At 34.8% G+C, this 16,522-nt stretch overlaps 1 protein-coding gene across 1 annotated transcript in view; it reads right to left on the reverse strand.

Moving 5' to 3' along the window:
• The window catches only part of LOC136827011 (nuclear hormone receptor FTZ-F1-like), a 342,098-nt gene extending 327,521 nt beyond the window's left edge, over positions 1-14,577 (reverse strand). The window contains exon 1 of the mRNA XM_067084673.1: positions 14,095-14,577. Within this exon, the coding sequence (XP_066940774.1) occupies positions 14,095-14,395 (301 nt within the window). The 5' untranslated portion in view covers positions 14,396-14,577. The remainder of the gene's footprint in view (positions 1-14,094) is intronic.
• Between the last annotated feature and the right edge of the window lie 1,945 nt (positions 14,578-16,522).

Here is a 16,522-nt window from a genome sequence, read left to right on the forward strand (position 1 = left end):
AAAAAAAGATCTGTAAAACAAACTCTCTCTCTCTCTATTTCTCTCTGTGCATTATGTCAACCACAAAGTACAAAAATTTTTTAAAACTGTGTGTGTGCATTATGTGAAACACAAAGTTGAAAAGATCTGTAGAACAAGCTCTCTCTCAATCTCTCTCTCGAACATACTGCAATTTCTAAAACAAAGTTAAAAGGATCTTTAGAACAAACACACACTCTCTCTCTCTCTCTCTCTCTCTTTCACTGCATTATGCAAAACACAAAGAGAGGACCAAGAACAGGCGAATTCCCTATAAAAGACTAATACATTTAAGATAAACGTAGACACGTGTGTGGTTCAAACAGATTTACGAGACAGGCATACTCTCTTTATCCTGACGAATATTTTGGCTAAGTCCCTCCAAGTCCTTTATTAGTCGAAATACGACCTACGAGAGAAACAAAGAAATCAGGAATGATTTTGTCTGAATTGCCTGGTAACTTTTCTATATTACTAATGCAGTAATGTAGAGGAGCTTAATCGAGTTTTTAAGTGCACAAGGGCAAAATCACTATAAGCATATATTGATGCATATACTTAAGATACATATACATACAAACAATATGTATAAATATATATACATATATATAATATGTATACATTTATATATTACATATATATATAATATATATGTATATATACATAGATATATATATATATATATATATATATTATATATATATATATATATATATATATATATATATATATATATATATATATATATATATATATATATATATATATATATATATATATATATACACGTAAATACTGAGATATCGACAAATTCGTATTTATGAATAATTACTACAAATATGCATAAACAATTTTGGTAAATGGAATAAATTTTTATCAAATTTATGGTCATGTTAGATTTTCTTACATTTACAAAATCTCAGTAAATCTATCGCATTTAGCCTACCCAATCACATGAAAAAATTACATGGAAATTATCCTAAGTTAACCTTACACAAAAAAAAAAATAGCCTATAAAAAAATTAACAGGAAAATGTAAAGTATGAATGACTAGTGACAATGATTATTATTATTATTATTATTATTATTATTATTATTATTATTATTATTATTATTATTACTCAGAAGATGAATACTCTTCACAGGGAATTCAAGCTACCACAGAATACGGTGTTCATTTGAAAGAAACAACAAAAGGCAACAGGATAAAATAACAGAGGAATAAAGGAAAAATAGCAGACGGTAATAAGAAAATAGAACAGAAGGTAACAGGAAAAAATAACAGAAGGTATTAGGAAAAACTAACAGACGGTAATAGGAAAAAATAACAGAAGGGGAAAAAATAACCATAGGTAATAGGAAAAAATAACAAGGTAATAGTAAAAAATAACAGAAATATGAAAAATAACAGACGGTAATAGGGAAAAATAAAAGGTAACAGGAAGAAATAACAGGAGGTAATAGGAAAAATAACAAAAGGTAGTAAGAAAGATAACAACAGGAAAAAAATAACAGGAGGTAATAGGAAAAGATAACAGAAGGTAATAGCAAAAAATAATAAAAGGTAATAGAAAATAATGAAAGAAGGTAATAGGAAAAATAAAAGAAAAATATAAGTAACAATTTGGTAAATAAATAGATAAAAAAATGTTAAATGGACGGTATACAACGAACGACACTCTGAGAGAGAAGGGAGCAAAAGAGAGAGAGAGAGAGAGAGAGAGAGAGAGAGAGAGAGAGAGAGAGAGAGAGAGAGAGAGAGAGAGAGAGAGAGAGAGAGAGAGTTTCTGGGTGTAATGGAACAATGGTAGTCCGGTTAGACACTACAGTAGCAAGTCCCGACCCCAAGTACCTGGGAAATCCACGAATACGAACGAAAAGTCACGAATGCTCCGGGAATCTACTAGAAGCTACTTTACCAATCGATAAGCAAGGGACTTGACAAAGACATACAAAGGAACGGAGTATGGTCACGTGACAGCAACAGACATAAGATTTGTCGGTAAAGATATATATATATATATATATATATATATATATATATATATATATATATATATATATATATATATATATATATATATATATATATATATATATATATATATATATATATATATATATATATATATATTTATACATACTCTTCACGATTCCTCCGTTGACTTCATCATTTTATAATTAATAAAATCGTACAGACACACACCAGTGGTGTGTAACTGAGGAAATTATTGTTTTTCTAGAATGTGACACATGTCCGATACCTATTTTGGTATAGGAGTGGATGAGCACCTATACGATAATTATATATATATATATATATATATATATATATATATATATATATATATATATATATATATATATATATATATATTATATAATAGACACATTTTGTATATACATATATATTTGTGTGCTAGTTTTGTAATTTATTGACACGTGACTTCTTGTAATCACAAATACTCCATGTTATCTATCCTTGTATATCTAAAAATACTGACGCAGATTCTCTCTCTCTCTCTCTCTCTCTATATATATATATATATATATATATATATATATATATATATATATATATATATATATATATATATATATATATATATATACTATATTTACATAAAGTTCTTTACAATGAAAAATATAAACCAACCTATCTACAAAAGAAATGAGGTTTATTGTTATAATATTATTATTAATATTATTATTAATGCCCACGCCTTTCACTTCCTCTCGGGGTTCAATTTAGATTAAAAATACCTAATAAAAAAAGACAAATTAACCAGCCTTGCCGACAACGCAACACATCACATCAGTCCCTTAACTGCGTGAAGGGGGAATATTATACAAAAGCAATGCTTGTAGAATCTTTTGCCTTGAAGCAGAGGTCTCACAATTCAAATACATGCCGAGAGAGAGAGAGAGAGAGAGAGAGAGAGAGAGAGAGAGAGAGAGAGAGAGAGAGAGAGAGAGAGAGAGCTTTTATTAGTAAACAAACAAAACGTGCTTTTGGCACGAGACTGAGACATGCGAGCACACGCGCAAGCACGCAAGCGATGGCCTGCCCGCGTTATGATGAAGCATACAGTTCCTTTGGATTAAGTGTAGGCTATATATATATATATATATATATATATATATATATATATATATATATATATATATATACATATATATATATATATATATATATATATATATATATATATATATATATATATATATATATATATATATATATATATATATATATATATATATACACACACACAATTAGCAATTATAATAATTTAGTGAAGGTGGTGTTAATACCACACTAATAATGATAATTATGATGACCGTGAAAAAATGGTGATAACTTTTCAATATATAGCCTACATATAAATATATGTATGTATACGTGTGTATATATTTATATGACTTATTTGACTTCATCACACCAAAATAAGAACTCGCAAAATAATTCTTCCAATATCATCACACACGTCTTTGACTTTCTGACACTAATCTTATTACCGGGTGACATATATACCTGTGCCGGTAAGCATGTGTGTTGCACGTAACAGGGTCTCAAACATTTCTCATCCGATTACAATCATATGGGCATCCCACTGCCAATCAGAATCAGAAATGTATTTATATCTGCGCGAAAGAATGATAAGGAACATCTTCACGGATTTTAAAGAATTTCTTCATGATACGAGGCACTCGTAAGACTTAGTCCATTCCACATCAATAAGTTATATTTGAATAATCTTGCGTTTTGGCAATGGTCCACGTAAATTTACCTTGACCATCATAACTATGGCATTAAAATTTATATCACCATTTGGTTTGTAAAACAGCCTGAGGAAGAACGCGCATGCGCTTTAGAGGCTAATCAACCAAGCGACTTGCATTTTGAATAGGTAATCTATGAATATGCAGTTTGAAAGGCACGGTGTATACATTGAATGAATGACGGTTCAAGTCTAAAAAGCAGCTATTACAGTGTACTAATATGCATTCAAATTATCTTGTCAAATTATATCAGCACACTGTAATATTAGTTACTATCTAGACCGACTTGACCCGTCATTCATTCAATGCAAACACCGTCCCATTCAAACTGCATATTCATAGTTTACCTTTTTAAAATGCAAGTCGCTTGGTTAATTAACCTCTAAAGCGCATGCGCGCGCTTCCTCAGGCTGCATTTACGAACCAAATGGTGACGTAACGTTTAATGCAGTAGTTATGATGGTCAAGATAAAATATACTTGTGACACTTAAAACGCAAGCTTATTCAGGAGTGAATAATAATAATAATAATAATAATAATAATAATAATAATAATAATAATAATAATAATAATAATAATAATATAATAATAATATTATTATTATTTTGGAAGAAGGCCCTCTTTGATGCAAACGTCCTTAAAAAGATCGCCAATCTTGTCAAGGAAAAATAATAATAATAATAATAATAATAATAATAATAATAATAATAATAATAATAAAGAGAATTATAGTGGCAAGAACTCGCGTGTAATATATAGCCTATATATAGAGAGAGAAACAACGTTAATATAATCATTTACTGAAGCTGGAGATTAATTAATATTTATATCATCTTTAGTCTAAATATGAATGTATCACTATCATCTGAAATAATCGGAGAAATATTAATAATAAATAAGCAAATGTTGAACCTTACACTGTACATACAATGAGTACATATACTGTGTATAATGTGTATACATAACACATGACCCAATTCCAGTACATTCAATTGCATACTTCTTTTTCCTTGTCACAATGACCCCATTACCCAATTCAGCCTGAAATAACCTCATTTGACAGTCAAGGAAAAGAGAGAGAGAGAGAGAGAGAGAGAGAGAGAGAGAGAGAAATGCCACAATCGCACTTCGTAGTAAGCTTTACCACTAGAGGTTCCGTAGTTCTGTCAACATTTTCCATCAGAAGACATGCACGTTCCGGAGAGAGAGAGAGAGAGAGAGAGAGAGAGAGAGAGAGAGAGAGAGAGAGAGAGAGAGAGAGAGAGAGAGAGAGAGAGAGAGAGAGAGAATGAATTATGCCACAATCGCATTTCGTAGTAAGCTTTACTATTCAAGGTTCCGTAGTCCTGTCAACATTATCAATCTGTAGACAAGCACATTCCCGTTTGCTACGCGTTCACGACCGTCGCGCCCTCATTTCGCGAATGCGGCACCTTTGATCTATCGATTTCTTTTGTCTGGGGTGAACTAAATCAGAGAACCAATTCAGATTTTACGACTGCTTAATATTATTTCTTTCTCTTCCTCTCTCTCCCTCTTCAGATCGCATTTCTTCTCTTTCTCTTTATAATGACGACAGAGTAACTAACCTGCATATTTTTTTATAATAATTTTCTGTAATAAAATTTGAAGGGAAAACATTTTATACATTTTTTTGACCATGACCGAGATTCATTTGGGCTTCTTTGCCAGTCTCGGTATCTTGACCATTAACAAATAGGCTACACACATATACATTTATATATATATATATATATATATATATATATATATATATATATATATATATATATATATTTATATAAGTATATATATAATTATATATAAAATATTATAAAATGCACTGGCTCATTTCAAAAATTACAAAGAACAAAACTGATTTATAAAAATTATACTATACAGCCAAGGATTGGGGCACTTTCAGCCATTCAAGGCTGAAGACTGAAAAGGGGAAGTTGGAGTGGCTGGACAGCAAAGTGACAGGATGGAAGCGGAAATAGAGGTAAAGTAAAGGCTGCAAAGTGGATGCTGTATATATGCTGATTTTAAGGATTTTGTTTTATACTTACTTCACGGTCTGGTTTAGGTATTCTGTTATATGTAGATTTTAGGGATTGTGTTTTACAATGATTTTAGGTATTCTGTTTCACGCTGATTTTAGGAATTTTGTTTTATGTTGATTCTGAGGATTCTGTTCCATACTGATTAGAGAGATTCTATTATATATTGATTTTAGGGATTCTGTTTTATATTGATTTTAATGATTTTGTTTCATTTTGGCTTTAGGGATTCTGTTCTATGATGAATTTTTGGATCCTGTTTTATACAGATTTTAGGGACTCTGTTTCATACTGATTTTAGTAATTTTTTCGACTGATTTTAGGGATCGTGTTTTTTTTTATTGAATTTGGGGATTATGTTCTATAATGATTTTAAGGATTCTGTTTACACTGATTTAAATATTGTGGCCTATATCAATTTTAGGGTTTTTGTTTTATAATGACCTTAAAGATTCGGTTTGATACAGCTTTTATGGATTCTGTTTCATATATCTAATTTCTCCTCTAGTCAATGAAGACGTCATGGCTGACAGCTCGTGAATACTTTCCAGAGTCTCATTTCCTTTTTCATTTTCTTCAATTGCCCAAGCTTCTGCTAGACACCTGCTGCCTTTCTTTGCTCTTCTACACCACTAGTCATTTCATCATAATCCATAAAAGCAAGTCCGTAAAACTAGTCATTCTCCCACGCAAATTTCTTTAATAACTTATATTAGTATATCTCGACGTCAAGCTGGTACATATTTTAACCTCCTTGTGGGATGAAACTTGGTATCGTTCATCGGAAACTTCAGCAAACAATAATTAACTGTCTGGCCGAGAGTTTATACCATGAAACCAACTTCTGCTTATCGTAACTGTATGCACTTCTCAATTCTATGACACATACACACACACGCACACACACACACATATATATAAGCATTTATATATAAGCATATATATTCCTATTGAGGTCAAGGGCATTATTCGCAGATGCTATCTTTTTATCAAGACTTTGCATCGGTCTATACTTATTCTTTTTCTCCTCAGGCAAGCGTCTCAGGAATAAGAAATAAACTTTCCTGAAGATAAAAAAGAAGTACAGACTGATTCAAAGTCTAGATAAAGATAGTATCTGAGAACAATGCCATTGACTTCGATAGGAACTACACAAGAGAGAAAATATGCCCCAATAGCATATACACACACACGCACGTGTATATAGCCAATACATAATATATATATATATATATATATATATATATATATATATATATATAAATATATATATATATATATATACACAAATATATATATATAAATTATATAGATTACTTATATACATACAAATAAACAAAGATAAGATATATTCAATATATATACATTACTCATATACATACACATAAACTACAGACATATATATATATATATATATATATATATATATATATATATATATATATATATATATATATATATATATATATATATATAAAGAGAGAGAGAGAGAGAGATTACACATACATACACATATTACATACATACATAGCCTATACATATACATACATTTTATACAAGAAGTCCAAGGAATCTGAAAGGACAAAAGCAAGGCAAAAAATATCCAAAATACTAAAATCAATGCAACATACAAGAAAAAAAAAAAAAAAAATGCACATTTTCACAGACGACGCTTCCTGATGCCAGTGTGTCACAAATGCTATTCCTACTTGTCCACAGGTGTGCGGCTAATCACTGGGGTGGGGGGGCAACCTTGCTCTTACTAGTATTTGGTTAACCACAACCAATGGAATGGGGATAAGGTACAACGACAGACAACTTGTTATACATGAAGTCGGTAGAAATTCAGAGATGGGGCATGAAATACCGTAATTATCAATAATGCTTTAAAGACCTTAAAATGTGATTGCCCAGTATATAATTATTGTTCTTATTTTATAAAGTCTCAGTTAGGAGTAAAGATCTAAATACCATCTATGGGTATGGTAGATTGGTAGATGACTCTAATAGTGGTTCAAAGTTATCAAAAATAAAGAAAGAAAAGAAAAAGTATAACAAATATTGAATTTCACGTCAGAAAAACATCCGACCAACCACTGGAGCTCCTTGGGAAATTGGGGGGAGCAGTGGGAATCAGGTCATGTGAGGTAAGATCAAGCCAGGTCAGGTCAGGTCATGTCATGTCAGGTCACACACCTTAATCTTTCGTTCACGATCTCTCCGACTTCACTCTGAGGAAATAAGAGTACAAACACACGCACACACACAAATATATATAAATAAATATATATATATATATATATATATATATATATATATATATATATATATATATATATATATATATATATATATATATATATATATATATGTGTGTGTGTGTGTGTGTGTGTGTGAACAATACCATATGTGTACTCACTGATTTTTTCTCTGAATGCTAAGATATACAGCAATGCTTCAACCGCAACAGTTTTTGTTTTTATGTATACTAAAATATGTTTGCAAGTATACTGAAATATAAAATGAAATACATCACTGCTTGAACCAGTGAAACACGCTCGAACCTATTATTACCCGAATCATTACACCTGTGCTGCTATGCTACGACATACAGTTTGAACCACTGCGCTCTGACCGTTTTCTAAAATGTTAAAAGTTACTGAATCAACAAAGTATCAAAATTTCTTTTTCTTTGAAAAGGTCAACATTTTGGTAATAAATAGAGGTCTAAGAATGGAAAACAAAATGTCACTTACTGAATAACCTAGTATTAAAATTTCTATTTATTTTAAGGGGTTAATATTTTGGCAATAAACGTAAAGAGGTCTATGGTACGGATGCAAAAGTCACTTATTGAATGAACCTAGTGTTAAAATTTCTATTTATTCTATAGGGTTAATATTTTGGCAATAAACATAATCATGTCTATCGTATGGAAACAAGGTACCTTTGAATCCCTAGTGGATAGAATAGAATATATAATTTAGGCCAAAGGCCAAGCACTAGGACCTATGAGGTCATTCAGGGTTGAAACGGAAATTGGCAATAAAAAGGCTTGAAAGGTTTAATAGGAGGAAAACCTCGCAGCTGCACTATGAATCAATTGTTAGGAGAGGGTGGAAAGTAAGATGGAAGAAAGAGAATATGAACAGAGGTACAGTAAAAGGCATGAAAGGGGTTCCAGCTGGGGACCGAAGGAACGCTGCAAAGAATTTTAAGTAATGCCTACAGCGCACCGCACGAGGTGTACTAACGGCCCTAACCCCCCTACGGGGTTTGAATCCCTATAATGAGCAGTGACATGTATGGAAACATGACGCAAGAACACCTTGAAGGAGTTTGGAAACCCACCATCAATCCCAGGTAATACCATTACCCGTTTCCCCTGAACTCACCTAGAACGAACACGCCCACACAAACCCACAAACGTGCTTGTGCAATCGCAAACACGAACATCCACATACGCCTCAATTTGCGGCGAATATCAACGTGTAAAAGTTGGGTGGTCACGTGGGCTCTTTCATCAAACCACGCGGAAGTTCGCGAGTGTTCTTGGATAAATGAATGTTGAGCATCCGTCCACGTCAATAAATTCACTTCTGAATTCGAATACGTCATACCGACACCAGCAGATGAATTTCATCACGAAATTTAAACGTGAAAAGTAAACGTGATATTTAATCCACAAGATGAACTCTATCTCTGGGTTCGCGTGCAGCTCTGACATTTACGCAAGCGAATGAAATTCGTACGCTATATAGCCTACCTTCCGACAGATTAGTTTCGTCTCGGAATCTGTATATTTATTAATATGAGCCTTTACTTAATTTCCTCACCGGATCCTAGTGATGTTAATGTCCAAAACTAAGTCTTTATATTTTTATTTATTTATAAAATTTTTTTATTTTTTTTTCTTTTCTTATAACTAATCTCTTCTTTCTCTATTTCCAATCACCTTCTGTTACTTCTTTCAAATGAACACCATATTTTTTGGAAGCTTGTATTTCAAGTCAATGGCCCCTGCTGTGGGCTTGTTCGATATGGAAACAGTTCATCTTCTGAATAATAATAATAATAATAATAATAATAATAATAATAATAATAATAATAATAATAATAATAATAATAATAATAAAAGCTACTCAGTTGTACAGTGTGACGTCTTCGTGTTGGATTTCTTTTCTATTAAAATTTCCTTGCTAAAATATCTTAACTAGCCTTCATTGTAAAAACTGGGCATAATACAAAAAGTAATTAAAATAGCTATAACTGAAACAGAACTAATATTCCCATATAAATAAATAATCAGGAAAAAACGTTTTTGAAGTAAATAAGAGAAAACGTTCAACAAATCACAGACAATTAGGCTAAACGTTTTGTGAACTTCTTACATAATGGCAGTTATATATAAAGAATATTTCCAATTTACACCAACAAACTCTCAGTTATATAGAAAAATAATTTCCAATTTGCACCAAACTCTGTTATATAAAGAAAATAATTTCCAATTTACATCAACAAACTCAGTTATATAAAAAAAATAATTTCCAGTTTACACCAACAAACATTACAAATGTTTAGCGGCTCAAGAAAAATAACTTACCACTCAAAGACAAAATTTTATTATTGCCTTCTTAAAACACAGTGACAAATGAGAAAAGTTTACATTAGCCAAAATAAATGTTTAACTCAAAAAATGTTTAATCATTATTATTATTATTATTGAAAAGATAAACCACTAGTCAAATGGAAAAGCCTACATCTGATGATAACGGAGACCAAATTCTTTAAAAAAAAATGAAATAAAATAAAATAAATAAACAATAATTTACATAACCGACAGCGCACGACGTCACATAAGAAAACCATACCATCCTAAAACTAAATTGAAACGTATCCCAACGTTTCCGTCGAGATTACGAGAAATTTTACGTCTAAGTAAACGTTCGGCTCTCTCATCCATCAAAATGAGCGTCGGTATGTGGCACCCACGAGGTTCCAGTTCTCGGAAAAACAAAATCCATGAAAAGAAGGGCCGAACATCGTTGCAATCGCGTTCCAAGCCTCAATGGTATATATTGACAAGTGCGCCCATTGGCCGAACGAGTGAGCTGTAACGTACAAGTGTTTCTGTGTAACAAACGGTCGGTACTGACAAATGTAGCTGTTTGAATATTGTGTCTGAAATGGGTGAACGCATAAAATGATAAATATGTAGTAACGTGTGTGTGTATGTATATATATATATATATATATATATATATATATATATATATATATATATATATATATATATATATATATATAATAATAATAATTTATACATACATACAATGTATACACATACGAATTGGTCTTTCTATTAATATAATGCCTCCTTTGGTAGCCAGAGAGAGAGAGAGAGAGAGAGAGAGAGAGAGAGAGAGAGAGAGAGAGAGAGAGAGAGAGAGAGAGAGAGAGAGAGAGAGCATTCTCCATAACTATAATCAAGTAATAATCATAAAACCTAATAATCTTCCTCTCTTCTACAAGAACTCCCATGTATATTTTCCAAAAACACTCAACTGAACTTTCTCAGAAACAACACACACACACACACACACACAGAGAGAGAGAGAGAGAGAGAGAGAGAGAGAGAGAGAGAGAGAGAGAGAGAGAGAGAGAGTTGCTTGTTACTTGTGAGTCGACTAACGCTTCACAGTCAGTCAGCTCTGCAATGCATGACAGCTAATGCAATTCTGCCTCTTAATGGCTCGAATTGAGAAGGGGGATAACCCACGAAAAAAACCTGCAACAATATTTCTCTTTTCATTTCAATTACGACATAGACGAGAACCAAAGTTTTTTATTTTTATTCTAGCACGGCATGCATAAAAGACATTTTTTTCCCTTGTATGGATGCGTTAAATGAAATTTGACTAAAATTCGGAAAGATGTTTTAGAAATATGTGCTTTGCAAAAGTAATACCATTACTGTGTATATATATAATATATATATAATATTAATCCGGAAATTACGTCAGGAATGGCCTGTGAAAGTTGCAAAAAGAAATATTTAAAAAATGAATAAACAGAAAAAGTATGCAACGGATGCGACCTGCTTAGCCTAGCTTAGGCGATCTTGGGACGACGGCATTGAAAGTAAGGCAGGAGTTGTGAAAGAGAAAGTATCCGGTGATGACCATCGAGAGCATACACCAAAATCAGACTGGCATTACGCAATCTGCCCGTCACAATACTTTACTGCAGCGCCGCCAGTACCCATTGCAATGGTAGCTGGCTCGATAGGGCAGCCTGCGGCTATTTGAAACACTGCCAACTCGAGGCAACTTATTAAAACTAACTCCGACATATGACACGCATTCGTGAACAGTCTCTTAACGGGACGGAATATAACTTTTAGCCCAAAGGCCAAGCACACGGGACCTATGAGGAGTTGAACCCCGGGCTTACAACCATCTTGGACAATTCAACGTTTTAAGAGCGTGAGAAAATGAAGTCCAAGTTTCCTTTTCGCAGTATTGACATTCCCGGCGACGTGTGGCAGCCATCCCCGAGAGCGCTGTTGCCGATGTGCACGGGAAGTGGGTCAAGTGTACTGAGTCAGTGGGTCGCAATACGTGGCAACATTGCCTCTGCACCGTCGATGGCTTAGTCACGTTTTTGACATGCGTGTTTTGGCTTATTAACACCGAATAACCGTAGATGGGGACTTAAGTCGGATGTTAATTACCCATAGAAAGTATTTACGAGGTTTATATAAGGCTAATACATAAATTAGAAGTTTTAAAGACGATTATTAGTTCGGTGGCGCGTTTGGCTGGCTGCCCCCCGACTCTGTTGTAGTGCAACGGCTCCGTCCCGAACCATTCAAGCAGGCTTCGCCTTCTATTATTGTGACCCAAACAACCAAAGCCAAACAAATTCATTCATATACCTTACTGGGTTACTTGCGCCGTGAGCGGCACGGGCGGAGGATGTCACACAAAACTCGTTACGGCCTGATACAGAGCCTTTTTCTTTATTCATTCTGAAGCCTAAACGAAGTCGTTGCCGACAACTTCGGTAGTGTGCCAGTTGCATGAGTTAGGATGCTGTGTGCGTGTGTGTACGTATGTGCGTGCAGTCGAGCGTATTTTGTATGTGCGCAGAAATGCATGGTCCAAGTTTTTCTTTACCGCCCATTTCCACGACCGTTTGACTAAAACATTTAAGTGACGATGGATCTGAAATCCCAGCAGTTAAGCAATACCGGGCCATAACAGTAACTCTATCGTAATCTGGCCTTGATTCTAAATTTGGAATCTTTGTGTTGACGATGTTGTACGAGAAAGAGGGAGAGAGAGAGAAAGAGAGATGAGGGAGAGAGAGAGAGAGAGAGAGAGAATGAAGACACCCCATCATCCCCCTTACCCCGTCAACCATGCGATTGGCTGGTGGCGGTGCCATGCACAAATTCGCCAACATTTAGCCCCAACATTTATCCCCAACTTACTACGATGGGGACGAAAATGTGCGTGAATAACATTACCTCATAATTCATTTCATTCTTGGAAATAACTTAATTACATTCAGCATTCGCTGAGACTTGTATGATTACTCTGGAAATAATGTTCCTTTGTAGCCTAAATCGGTTTGAACCATAATTGATTGCCTTAGATCATTTCTTTTGGGGGGGTTCGTTCATTCTCCTTCCTGGTCCACCATCCGTTGTCACCATAACGTTACCATCAATAAATGTTTTATTATAATCATGTGTAAACATATCAATTATGACAGGGCATGGAATGTACCCAAAATTCGTTATCCAGAGCCCTATTGTTGAACCTGCAATTGCATCCAATGAACACAGGGCCTACACATTCATGCAGCCGCCTGCCCAATAATGCCCAGTGCCTATCTGGCCCACCCCACCCTCCTCCTCCCCCGAAACCCAGCCGTTGTTTACAAAACCTTCATGAGTTTTCAAACTGCTTTACGTTTCAACCCCTTCGTGAGAAGCTACGTAACCCTTAAATGAGCGGCCCCTTTGACCCACATAGGTCAGGTCTCACTCTCACTGAGAGCATGACTGTGTGCAGGAGGAGGCAGAGGTGGAGGAGGAAGCGGCGGAGGAGGAGGAGGAGGAGGAACAGGTCAGATGGCACGGGCGGCACTGGGTCAGGGGGCGCAATAGCAGCGTGGGCGCCGTGGGCATTGGATTTGGTGAATGCGTTCCTCCAATGTATTTACCTGATTGAGTATCAGGGGACGACGACAACGTATCGGAGGACACGGGAGTGACTTGGCTCGGCGAAATGCGCTCGACATTACACCCGTTGCCCGTCATGCCCATGACTATTTCCCCTTCTATGGGTATGGGTTGGGTAGGCGGCGGGTGGGCGTGGATGGGCGCAGGAGGTTGAGGTTGTAGGGCGAAGGGCGAGGAATCGGAGGAACACTCGACCACCTCGGCGTCCACCACGGAGTTCGCTACAACATCCGAAGGCAGACGGGGACGGGAATCCGCCGTAATTCTCTTCGGTTCCGACATGACGCCCTTTAATTGTCTTTCCTACGGAGTGCCAGGGTCCTCCCGAGGCCCTCCCGACTCTCGTCTGTGACAGTCTAGCTATTGGCCAAGAGGAAAGGAAAAACTGGGTCTCTGGGCCACTGTGCACACTTCACTTTCACACAAATACAACCACCCAACTTCTTAGTCAGGCGAGCGACTATACTGCCCTCCCTTCTCGCGCCTCCACATTTTTCAGTTCACCTAAAATATTGACGATCACGATTCCTCCATCATCGTTATTTCGTAATTTGACTATACGTACGAAAAAGGAATTCTTATTAACGGATTATTTATTAAATAATAATACGTCTCATTGGGAGAAATGCATACGGCAACGAAAGTAGGTCAGAGTGATATGCCTCAAACAAAATTGTTGCCTTGCCAAAAGGCTTACTAAGTGAAAATATAGTGCGTTATTAGGATATTAATAATCAATGACAATTCGCTATGGTTTAAGTATCTAAATAATTTGCATTGCTGTACGCATTCTCAGAACGATTTGTACCGTATCAATGAGAGAAAACGGAAGAACAATAACAATCGTTTTCTATGAAAGTTATTCAAGGACTAACTATATTAGATTTATATCATTTCAGCATTTCGTTTACATGCACGTTTGTCTTTTTAAAAAAGAATTACGATCATACATGTAGCTTCTGTGATATAGTAGAAAGTCAATGAATAAAGGTAATCAAAATAAGAAACACAATATCCTAAAATAAAACTATACGCTACAATAAATTCATCCTTAAGAAAATAATTTCCTCGAGTTCGAATGTTTTGAGAAATTATCAAATTTTTCCATGTAAATTAATGAGAATCTATCTACAGATCTATCTATGTATCTAAGAATGGCGACAAATTTCGAGACTTATTCAAATGTTTTAAAGCATTTAAAATATTAACAGGTTTTATTCCTTGTTTACAGACTTTCCTATATAAAATGTCTATCTCGTAATAGTCAAATGCATTTTAATTTAATGTAGGAAGCTGTAGCTGTTTGAAAATGCCAAGTTATGAGTACGCACACATACACACACGAATGTATATGTTGTGTGTGTCCACATACTAACACAGGCCATGGAGCCAGCAACATCATCCCGAGAGAGAGAGAGAGAGAGAGAGAGAGAGAGAGAGAGAGAGAGAGAGAGAGAGAGAGAGAGAGAGAGAGAGAATGTACTCCTTCCCTTGAACAGCGTGTCTGTTCATAACAAGTTCATGATTACTACAAGGTAACTTAATTTGTTGTTTAACAACAAAGCTTTCACTTTTCCCCCCCTCAAGAACCTTCTATATTGTCCTGCCAAATATTTGCACGTCTGTGAGCAAACCTGCAAATCCATTACAATTTAGAATTTTTCTTTGCTAAAGCTTCTTTAAGTGAGTCTTTCACGCTTTTATCTAGCCTGAACATTGTGAGGACCACTCCTTAGACCTTCATGCCTTTGTTTTTCTTGCAACGACTTATTCTTGAAAAAACTCTTAAACTTAATTTACTTTTTGCGTTTCAGTATATTGCAATAGCATTTGCCTCTTCCCCACGCCCAAATGCACTTCTTTCCATGGCATTAAGTCACGTGGTGTCCTCCGAACCCACAAACCTATTGAAATCCTCTTAGTTTGTTTCTGATGATTTCTCTACGAGCCTTCTGACTATGTACAGCATATCCTCAATTCTTTTACCTTGTATAAAATCAAAACTTTGGTTTTTCCCCTGTCTTTCAAAGTTTTCTATGAATGATTAACCAAAACTTTAGCTTTTCCTGTCTCTCCAAGTTATCTATGAATGATTAACCAAAACGTAAATTTTTCTTCCTCTGTCTCTCCAAGTTGTCTATGAATGGTTTACCAAAACTTGAGCTTTGCCCCTGTCTCTCCAAGTTGTCTATGAATGATTAACCAAAACTTAAGCTTTTCCCCTGTCTCTCCAAGTTGTCTATGAATGATTAACCAAAACTTAAGCTTTTCCTCTGTCTCTCCAAGTTGTCTATGAATGATTAACCAAAACTTAAACTTTTCCCCTGTCTCTCCAAGTTGTCTATGAATGATTAACCAAAACTTAAGCTTTTCCCCTGTCTCTCCACGTTGTCTATGAATGATTAACCA

Source organism: Macrobrachium rosenbergii, chromosome 41 (genome assembly GCF_040412425.1).
Source record: "Macrobrachium rosenbergii isolate ZJJX-2024 chromosome 41, ASM4041242v1, whole genome shotgun sequence".
Taxonomy (NCBI): domain Eukaryota; kingdom Metazoa; phylum Arthropoda; class Malacostraca; order Decapoda; family Palaemonidae; genus Macrobrachium; species Macrobrachium rosenbergii.